Source organism: Musa acuminata, chromosome BXJ2-2, assembly GCF_036884655.1.
Source record: "Musa acuminata AAA Group cultivar baxijiao chromosome BXJ2-2, Cavendish_Baxijiao_AAA, whole genome shotgun sequence".
NCBI classification, from domain to species: Eukaryota; Viridiplantae; Streptophyta; class Magnoliopsida; order Zingiberales; family Musaceae; genus Musa; species Musa acuminata.
The window spans coordinates 34,795,094-34,805,898 of NC_088339.1; the positions used below are offsets into that span (position 1 = coordinate 34,795,094).

At 42.9% G+C, this 10,805-nt stretch overlaps 2 protein-coding genes across 2 annotated transcripts; one reads left to right on the forward strand and one right to left on the reverse strand.

Moving 5' to 3' along the window:
- The first annotated feature begins 1,983 nt into the window (after positions 1-1,983).
- Positions 1,984-7,635, forward strand: LOC103976642 (1-deoxy-D-xylulose 5-phosphate reductoisomerase, chloroplastic). Its single transcript, XM_009391921.3, has 12 exons — positions 1,984-2,285; positions 2,789-2,973; positions 3,361-3,447; positions 3,574-3,699; positions 3,779-3,841; positions 4,904-5,053; positions 5,213-5,280; positions 5,622-5,733; positions 5,830-5,934; positions 6,091-6,212; positions 6,889-7,035; positions 7,290-7,635. Exons 1-12 carry the CDS (start codon positions 2,201-2,203, stop codon positions 7,456-7,458), a joined length of 1,419 nt encoding a protein of 472 aa, XP_009390196.2. The 5' UTR covers positions 1,984-2,200; the 3' UTR covers positions 7,459-7,635.
- A 1,168-nt stretch (positions 7,636-8,803) lies between these two features.
- Positions 8,804-9,631, reverse strand: LOC103976643 (uncharacterized). The gene has a single exon (XM_009391922.3). It carries the CDS (start codon positions 9,629-9,631, stop codon positions 8,804-8,806), a length of 828 nt encoding a protein of 275 aa, XP_009390197.2.
- Positions 9,632-10,805: the final 1,174 nt, after the last annotated feature.

A 10,805-nucleotide genomic window follows, 5' to 3' on the forward strand; every position in this document is an offset into this window, starting at 1 on the left:
GGACTGATCCGGAAATTTTTGCCTCTTTTTCTGCTGCTCTTTCTTCCGTCGATTGCTATTCGAAAGGGTTTCCATCCGACTTTGTTGGTCTCTCTAACCCGTTGTTTGGCCGATTTCTATTTCTGATGCACTGCCAGGGATTCCAGTGGAATCGAGCGGCTGGTTAATAATGCATGCGAAACCAAAACCTCGGTGACCGGTTACATGTTTTGGCGGAGCTTTGGTTCCGATGGTGGTGGGATGTCAAGGATGAGTTGCGCCACCTAGTTAGTCGGTGGCGAGATGGAGGCTACCGGGGTAGTAAGTAGAAGAGGATGATGGGAGAAATGAAGGTTCAAAATTCGAATTTGGTGAAGGCCTTCTCCATCACTACTGGGGTAGTAGCTTTCGACAGCCCATGGAGAGCTTGTAAGAATGCGCTTCGGGCGGCCAAGTCTCTAGCAATTCCACTTCTTACGGAGGAGGCTATTCCCCTTGTTCAAAATCGAATTCAGATGGCAGTCCTCGAAGAAGGCCAAGCTCAAGCCTTCCTTTCTTCCTTCCTTCACCATATTTTCCGGTCCTATGATCTCGAGCAATTCTCGTGCCATGGAATCACAGGAAATTGTTCTTGGCACTCGAGTTACTTCTCCACAAGGCCTTGGAACACGTATAGATTGTTCTTTGCTGGTCATTACAGATAGGTGTGTTGTTGTTCCATATTACAGGGGAATTTTTATAGAGATTCTTACGCTTCCTTGAAGAACACACTAGTAAATCTGCTTTCTTTCTTTAGGATTGATTTGAACCAGGCGGCACTAGTCTTACGAATCCCAGTAGCATTCTCGAGCAAGAATATGATGATGCTCTTGGAATAAATATGCAGAAAATCTTTCAGGAACATATGATGATGCAACGGGCGGGCAGCTACGCTTTCCTCGATGCCATGGTCGTGCAGTCATAAACCAAGGCGTCTCACATTCCAAATGTGTCAACAGAGTAGAGGATTACTTCAGTGGCACCAACTTCAGCGGTGACTCCACTACTAAAAGAGCTTTGGTATTGGAATGGCACTTTCGGTACAAGTCCACCAACTCACCGAGCACTACTAAATCCGACACTTGTCATAAGTTTGTCTTCCCAGATAACTATTTTTTATCGTTTGAAAGGGTTTGAGGAGGCGCACCATAGAAGTAAGTAGCCTCAAAATTTTGTGCGAAGAACAATCACTATAGTTTGGCTATTATCACTGACAGATTATACACTGACAGGGAATTATTCTTTTCTGATAAAAACAATACTCCATAATTCGTACATGATGTATGTATCCCGTGATGTCGCCGGAAAGAGATCGACCACCTATCCCGATTACCAAAAGCATGTGTTCCTCGATGTGACGTGATTTGGATGGATCTGATGAACAATATAACTCTTTTATGTGGAACACTAACTACGCTACTCTGCTGCTGTCCTAAGCTTTAGGAAGAATTTGCATGGTTGACCATACAAAAACATGAACTCAGGGCAAGTTTCACGTTTTCCTGACAATGTGTTTTTTTATGGATGGATGTATGTACGTAAGTTTCCTGTCCAATTCTTCTTGCTTAACTGTTCATTATTTCTGCAGGAGTGACGCATCGAACAGCATGATGATCTCGACCGGGACATTCGTGTGACGCACGACATCTTTCAAGCAAAATACACGAGGCAATCGATGTAAAGACAATAAATTCAAATCAAGTTTTTTTCTGTATGCACATTGGTGCTGTCATGTCATGGACTGGTGGCACAACAGGTGGCTGCAACCGCTCGGTGGAACATACCGGTATACATCGGTTTTCGTTACATGCGTCAGACCGTTACGTACCCTTTTTTTTTAATGCGGCTCGATCTACGACATGATATCAGTGATACAATGTATGTAACATCCGTTACAGCAAACTTCCACGGGGACATACGTTGATGCGCGTCCGCGCCCTAATATGTACCCGTGGGACAGCCCTGAAGCCACAGCAGGCGCAGCACAACACGACACGAACAAACGGAGGTTACAGGATCAAGGAATACCGCCCTCCCTCCACCCATATCATTTCGAGATTCGCTGTTCGTCCCATCCTTCTTCCCATCTGGACTACCTCTCCATCTCGCCCTTTTTCCTCGCCGCTCCAGTTTCCTGCAGCAGTGTGCCCGTCCAGCATCTCGAGGTAGTAAGACCGGGGAGATGGCGCTGAAACTGTCGCTGCCGGGAGAGATCGGAGGTCTCTCCTTCTTGGAATCCTGCGGACGCACGTTTCCGCAGCTCAAAGGTGAGATCTTTTCTCCTTTTTTTATTTTTTATTTTTAGGATATCGGCCTTGAAAACGGGCTTCCGTTTTTGATGGAATTCTTATTTCTCCCTGGATGCACAACTTGCCGTAGTCGAATTTGATACCGTCATTCTGTTTACAGGGTAGTAATCGGTGCACTTGATGTTCTGATCTTCTAAATTTTCTGATTAATTCGGACTATGTGTTGGATTTCAAGTTTTTTACGTGATGTATTTGCGCAAATCTTTGTGTCTTGCAGCGACCGTTTTTACCTTACTTTATATCTTTAAAGGCACTTTCTGAAACCTTTTTAGCCTTAAAATAAACATCAATTCTGCAGATGAAGAATCCAGGAGAAAGATTTTGTCTTTGTGTTTATATTAATCGAAGTCAAAAGGGGTTTTTCTATAATAGTTCGAATGATTCGGGCGCAACTTTTTGGTTTTTTTGTTGTGTGGTCAAATGAGTTGGTTCCTCAAGTTTGGGAACATTTCCTTTCTCAGTGGGGTTTCCTTTGAGAAGGAAGGAGAAAGGAACAGTTCCGTCAAGGGGCAGAACGAGCTGCTCGATACTGCAGGCGCCTCCACCAGCCTGGCCAGGTCGGGCCGTTGCAGAACCGGGGCGCAAGTCTTGGGGTGGTCCAAAGCCTATTTCAATTGTTGGATCCACCGGGTCAATTGGAACTCAGGTAATGCGGTCGAAAGCAATAATAACATATATTTCTTCTATGCAGATATAAATCATGCCACTTCTCATGTTTCTCATGTGAATAATCATTTTTAAAAAGGCCAGACAACCTGCCTGAAACGTATTTACTTGAAGGCTGTCCTGCGATGCTCATTTCTCGCTCCGATATGATATTTTAAAACACCTAGTAGCCAATCCAATTTGTAGATGGCGTTAACACCTTGCCCAAAAGCTGCTACGGGTGATGCTAAGTCCACAAGATTGTGAAACATAGGATGGTTATCATTGAGACTCATCGATGCATCTAGCTCAAACGAGTGTGATTATTCTGAAGTATAAAACCTAATTTCTTTGACTATATATTTTCTCTCGTAATTATTGTTTACAGACGTTGGATATAGTTGCTGAACATCCAGACAAGTTTAAGGTTGTTGCCCTTGCAGCTGGCTCCAATGTGACGCTTCTAGCTGATCAGGTGACACTTTCATATCCCTTGAAATTGCATGAGATGACAGCATATACAGATAATTATTATACAATTTATGCTTTAAGTGTTCTGGAGCATTCAAGAATTTAATCCTTCTTTTTTTCCTCTGAGCAGATCAAGACATTCAAACCTCAACTGGTCGCTATAAGAAACGAGTCACTGGTTAGTGAGCTTAAAGAAGCCTTGGCGGATGCTGAGCACAAACCTGAAATTATTCCTGGGGAGGAAGGCATTGTAGAGGTCAGTTGTGTTTTGCATATTTTTCAGCTAGATTTGGTCTCAATTTAACACTGTGTTGTGTTTGGATACGAGTACTTAGGTTGCTCGCCACCCAGATGTTGTTACAGTAGTTACTGGGATAGTAGGATGTGCTGGACTAAAGGTAAAGACATTAGGTCTCTGCTAATTTCTTTTATTACAAACTACCTTCCTTTGTATTAGCTTCTGCTTTTGGTCTTTACTTTTGCTCGTGAAAGGCAACTTAGCATAATATATTGAAAATGAATGCCAGACTGATCTCCTGGCGTTTAGGTAGCACTTCTCAGCAGCTAGTCCTTTTATAATAGCCCAGATGTTACTGGAAAGATCAACAGTTAATCCGGTATACTGTATGTCTTTGAAATTATTAGTCTCGTAAAGGTCACAGAAAACCATTGCATGGGTTGAAAGGCTTAAAAATCTAAGATTGGCTGCTGCTAGTTGTATATAGATGATGATTATGCGAAGAGAACAATGGAGAAAACCAGTGCCTTGCCTTCTTTGACACTGCTTCCATTTGGCCTTGAACAAGGTGGCAAGGTGATGGGCCTTCAGATTAGAGGTGACAAGAACTGAAATGAACATGCTTCTACCATTTATTAACAATGAAATGCTCTTATTGAGTGCTCATGTACAGAATGAGCTACCAAAACCATTCAACATATTAAACATGGTCAACATCATTTGTAATGCATTCAATTCAATAGGTTCAAGAATGTCCATATGTCAATTCTCAGGTTATTTGTAATGCCTGAAAACTAATCTTGAGTTTCAAAGGTGTTTTATATTTTCATCAAGAAACATAGAAGATGTTTATTCCTTTGAAGAATACCAATTTAAAAAAAATAAAATAAAATGCTTGAAAATTTGAAGAAATTCGAGTGATAGCATTATTATATTTTTGCATCATAATAAATGGGTTGGGCTTCTGAAGGATGCTAGCTTAACTGTGTCTTCTAAGGGGTACCTACGGTCCTAACAGAGACATGGACATGTGCAGATACAAAACATAGGCGCACGTGCATATATTTGTGCCTGTGTAGATATTTTTGTTCTCTGTATACGCAGTTTATCTACTAATCAGCTTTCTCTCTACTTTATTTAGTGGTTCTGCTATATTCTATATCAATGTTAACGTATGTGTTCTGCGCATGGATTGACTAATCCATTTTGTTTGTATACTCAGCCCACTGTTGCTGCCATTGAGGCTGGAAAAGACATAGCCCTCGCCAACAAAGAAACTCTGATCGCTGGAGGTCCTTTTGTGTTACCTCTTGCTCACAAGCACAAAGTGAAGATTCTTCCTGCTGATTCAGAACATTCTGCTGTGTTCCAGGTACTTGCCAGAGAACATCCAGTTCCAGCTGGTGACTGTGTCCTTTTTTTGGTTCCATATAGGCTAGATGAATTTCCCTGGTTCTATCTGTGTTTATAGTGGCACTTGTATGAAGTTGGTTATTGAATGGTGATGCTTACGGCACATTTTTGTCTGTAGTGTATTCAAGGATTGACGGATGGTGCACTTCGACGCGTAATTTTGACTGCATCTGGAGGGGCTTTCAGGTATAAGAACCACTAATACTAGATACCTTTTGTGGCTTCACTTTGATGTCAAGAGCACTAAGAATGACACTAGTTGGCTGTAACTCTCATCTGAATGGCCATTGTTCTGGACATGTGTTAGAGTTCATGGATGTTGCCATATGAGGACAGGCTGTGCTGTCAGTACTTCGTTATGTATTACACCAATTATACTGCTATAAAACAGTACCAACCCTTTTAAACGTCTTTTTTTTTCCCTTCCTTTTATTTTGGGTGGTGGGGTGGTGATGGGGATTGGGCTTGCATCCTTGGTTTAACATGTAAAACTATAAGCAAACATCTCTTTTTGGTGTTCATCATAGGGATTGGCCGGTCGAAAAATTGAAAGATGTGAAGGTTGCAGATGCTTTAAAACATCCAAACTGGAACATGGGGAAAAAGATTACTGTGGATTCTGCTACTCTCTTCAACAAGGTATTAAAAGCATTTTTATTAATCTTCATGGGCAGGACATTATTATTTTTATCTCTTAGTCTTCCGTAGCCTACTAGCAATTCCTTTGTTACACAGGGACTAGAAGTTATTGAAGCACATTATTTGTTTGGGGCTGAATATGACAATATAGACATTGTAATTCATCCGCAGTCTATAATACACTCGATGGTTGAGACACAGGTAATTTGTTATAACTTCGCCCTCTCTGTTGTTGTTGTGACCTATGCACAGAATAACTGCCCAAGTTTAGCATTTTCTTTTGTCTTCATTTTTAGATATTCTGACACCCAGTTCGGTCAACAGATATTCTTGAATTGGTTTCTATTTATCTTGCAGGATTCATCTGTACTGGCTCAGTTAGGTTGGCCTGATATGCGCCTACCAATTCTCTACACGTTGTCGTGGCCAGACAGAATTTCTTGCTCAGAGATCACATGGCCTCGACTTGATCTTTGCAAGTTTGTGACTCAACTCTTTTGACTCATTATGATTTTATGACCAGCATGGTTTTTATTTTGGATCTTATATTAACATTGCATCTTGGCATTCAAAATAGGACTTTATTAAAAATTACAACTTGTTTCAAGTATATTTTACGATAATACTATACAAATTCAATGACTATAGTTAAGAATGTTCTTTATGCATCATAACAGACTACGAATGTCCTGTTCGCACTCTCCTGTTATCTTGAAACAAGAGAATGATATCAAAGACAACCTGGCTTGTTAAGTCATCCTTATATCAAAGATGATGATGGTTATGTTGTTTAGGCTTACCAGTGAAGAAAAATGTCCAGTTGGCACGGTTTTGGAGGCGATTTACAATTTTCTGGTACCTATGAATTGATGGTTTCTCACTTTAGAGCAGTCTTCCAAACACTTTTTTTTTTTTCAAAGTTCTCTGGAATCAGCAAGTAAAAAATTTGTCTTAAGGAATACGAGGAAGACCTATATAATAATCAGATGTGTCACAAAAAAAAAAAAAGAACGTTGGTCGTCCTATGTTGAATTATAGGTTCATTCACTCATTCGAACTTTGAGTTTAGATTTATATTTCTATGTGAATTCAGATATGTTCTGGTGTATTCTGATTACCATGCGTGATAAACTCATTATGAAATTTATGGTGCAGGCTAGGTTCATTAACCTTCAAAACTCCTGATAACGTAAAATACCCATCCATGGATCTTGCCTATGCAGCAGGGCGAGCTGGAGGCACCATGACAGGTGTCCTTAGTGCAGCTAATGAGAAGGCTGTGGAGATGTTCATCGATGAGAAGTAAGTCCTTTTTCTTCCTCCACTCCCGTCACTCTTTAGTACCGTTCAGTTCATCATCAAAAAAATTCATCCATGCATGGCTATAAAATGTTGGTTTGTATTCAGTTCCTCCGTTGTTTGCTTAAGTGATGATGACCAATGTAATATCTCAAATACTCGTGAAGGAAGTCTTAAACTTGATAAATAAATAAATCAATATATGTATATATGGTTTCAGTTGGATACATTTGATGATAATTGTTTCTATTTTGCAGAATTAGCTATCTAGATATCTTCAAAGTAGTCGAACTTACATGCGATGCTCATAGAAATGATCTAATTGCCAACCCTTCACTCGAGGAGATCATACACTATGATTTGTGGGCTCGGAAATTTGCTGCCAATTTACAGCCAGCATCTGGCCTGAGTCCTGTTCCTGTGTGAGCCTCATGGTTCTTCGAATCGATTGTTGTCCGGGGTTGTGACCTTTGGGTACCGGGTAGTAGGTCCTATCAATTACATTTGTGGGTGTATATTTAATGGTCTTATTCCAATGTACTGAAGCACCCATCACGATGTGACGATAATGATCAGAAATATGCAATTATTTTTGTCGATCTATGTGGAATAAAGGAGTTTGGGTGGAAACTAGTGACAAACCAATGAACTTGGGATGGCAAGTGCATGTTTATTTGGTTTTCCTGCTCTCTTAGTAATGTCTGGAAATATATCTAGTTACAGCGAAGATTATCTCCAGAATTGACACGAGGAAGATGATACGGGACAAGGGCTGAACAAGATTTGCAGTATCAATGCAAAAGTCACTGTCCTGAGAGGCCACCGGTTGGTTGTTGAATTTGGCCACTCATTTTGCTTGACTTTTTGCAATGGCTTTGGATCACGTCAGGTTCTTATGGTTGGGTAGCCGACTCATGAATGAGATGACAATGACATCATCATCTATCATCTATCATCTATGCTTTCTCGCACATTTGTATTTTGCTGTCAACCTGCAGTGGATGGAGACTAGAAATAAGCTATATGTAATGTATGCTTTGAGGAGTTTGATTCATCGGATTGGAAGGTTCCTCTTGAAAGGTGTTCAAGTTGGACAGATTTGTAACTAGCTGACAGCTTTGTTGTTCTCATCCGTAGGGGCAATGTTGAAGCCCCTCCAAGGCAAGCAGATCTCAGATTGATTTATACTCATGAAACATGTTATGCTTCGATTTACGAGTGCAGTGTATCTCAAATGGTATCATTTATATTTCTTCTTCTGTTTGAAATATTTCTTTTAACATGCAAATTATTTTTTTCTCAATATTTCATGTATGATTTTTTTTTTTTTATCTTTAATGCTCCCAAGCAAGCATGTTGGTGGATCCAAATTGCCATTACGTGCTCCAGCAGGAACCAATTCTAGCACATCGATCATGAAGGAACATCATATTAGTACAGGGTAGAAGTTGCACCATTCGGCTGGTATTTTTGCCCGGGCAAGCCATGTATGTGCATGTCAGTGTTATCATGTAGACGTCAACGAAGACCTCATCCTTTCCCCTTGGGATCATTACGTGGTGGCTCATAGTCTCTTTAAGCTTTAAGATGAAGTACTAAGAGGACGGACGGTCCTACTAAACAAAGCTGATGATGCATCACCGCAAAAGGGTAAAAATACCAAACCGAACGTGTACAAGCCCACTTCGATAATAACAAAAATTAATTTGTCTAATTGTATTACAAAAACAAAAAACAAAGGATAACTGATGATAAAAAGAGGTTTATATTTCTACAAGGGGTGATGCGACCGGCGGAGCCCGTTCGCCGGTGCGAACAACCCCAAGAGCTCTTGCCGGTACGGTAAGAATGACCGCCGTGGTCCCCTCGCCGCCTTCTCGCTTGCTCCCTTGCCATAGTACAGCCGGTGGGCGGTGGCCACATCCGTCGCCGCCACCCGCCCGTCATTCTTCGCCCCCTTCCCTCCCCCCGCTGACCTCGCCGCTTTAAGACTCGGGCTCGGGATCTTTTTTGTCGCCGGCGACGGTGGCGCCGCCTCGAGGAAGACGAACTTCTCCTTCCCGTCGCTGTGGCTTCGGCCAACCATCATATCCCTGAGCCGCCACCGCAGTGACGACCCGGTGGACGCGCTCTTCTTGCACGGGTCGGGCTTCGGCGCGCGGCACTCCTCCGTCGTCGGCGGCTCCGCCGACGAGAATAACTCTGTCCCCCTCTCCTCCATCAGGAGCTGCCTAAGCGGGATCTGGACGGCCATTCCCTCCACGGCCGCCGGCTCGTCCGCAGCGGACAGGGGAAGGAGGAGGTCGCGGTTGAAGAGCGGGTAGGCGGGAATGATCCTGCCGCCGGAAAAGATCTCGTCTGCGGCGACGGAGGTTTCGGTATCGGGGTTTCTCACTACGAACGTAAACTCGAATTCCTCGCTGGAGTCGTCGTCGTCGTCTTCGTCTTCTTCATGCTTGTCCGAAGCCTCTGGCGGTCCGATCTGGTGTGCGGAAGCATCGTGAAGGATGGCAGAGCCAGAGCCATCGTGCGCCAGCTCCTCCTCCTCCGCGGAGGTGGAGGCCCCGAGGGATGGCTTCTCGGGGAGTGCCGTCGTCATCTCTCTTCTTCCGCTGCGTCGTAGAAGACGGGAGAAGGTCCCGCGTTTATAAGGAGCCAAGTGTTGGATGTCTCCGTTAGTGATCGTTGACCGTCCAAAGTGATGGGCTCCGCCTACGGGTAGTGTGATAGACGACGTAGCTCGAATCTGGACGGTTCATTTAAGCTGATGGAAGGTTTAAATACATGGAACTGGGGGGAGGATTCTTGTTGGGCAAGCCACCGGTGAGGAATTCCAACGGAAGGCGACCGACCGATAACTGCCGCTCGGCTCGTTGCTTTACTTGGAGGGGAAGCAGTGCGTGCTTACCTGCCCGCACGTGCGACGGCTTCCACAAGGTCAAACCTATATATATATATATATATATATATATATATATTCGAAAATTTATCATATTGGGTAGAATTAGGATGGATCGTCGATCTGATTCAATCTGTTTATGACGAGAAGATCTCATCAACTACCGTCCATCTGTTTGCACAGGAGAATCTCATTGCCCTACAAATTTCACCAAAGATCCGTGCACGAGACTCTCTCGATGACGCAGCTGCCTTGCAAACCTGATACGTGAGGTTACACCTGAGCTCATGCCAGCATCATTGCACCAAGGAGCGTCACCGAGGAAGATTGCACCATAAACATATGTAAAACGACAGACTATTGAGTCGCCCAGGAAGAATGCACTATAAATACATATACCACCACAGAGTCCATCTCATCATAAAGCATATTTTCCAGCGTGAAGCTCATCCCAGTGATGCGAGACCAAGTTTGGGTAAGTTGATATAATTTATGCCTTGGTCGAGTGTTCACTGCTAGGAGTTTAACTGGACGCAGCTTCAAGTAAGTGAAATTTGTGGACCGGACGTCCTACTTGCTTCTATGGTTGGTTAAACGACAGTGACGACGAGTTGAATTCTTTTGATACTATATTAAATGTTTAGAAGAAGCTGATTTTATTGCCCTTCAATCGAGTTTTGGATTAACTCGGATCACCATTCCGAGGTTGGCCCAAATCGCGCTCATTCTTCCGTGATCTCAATTCGGCATTTGGCCCAAATTGCAAGGGAACGCACGACATAGTTGGTTTTATGTTTGAGCCCATCGCTGACCGTGGACGGCCCATATTGATCGGGCCATCGTTGATGCCCAATTTGTCGTCGCAAGATAATAA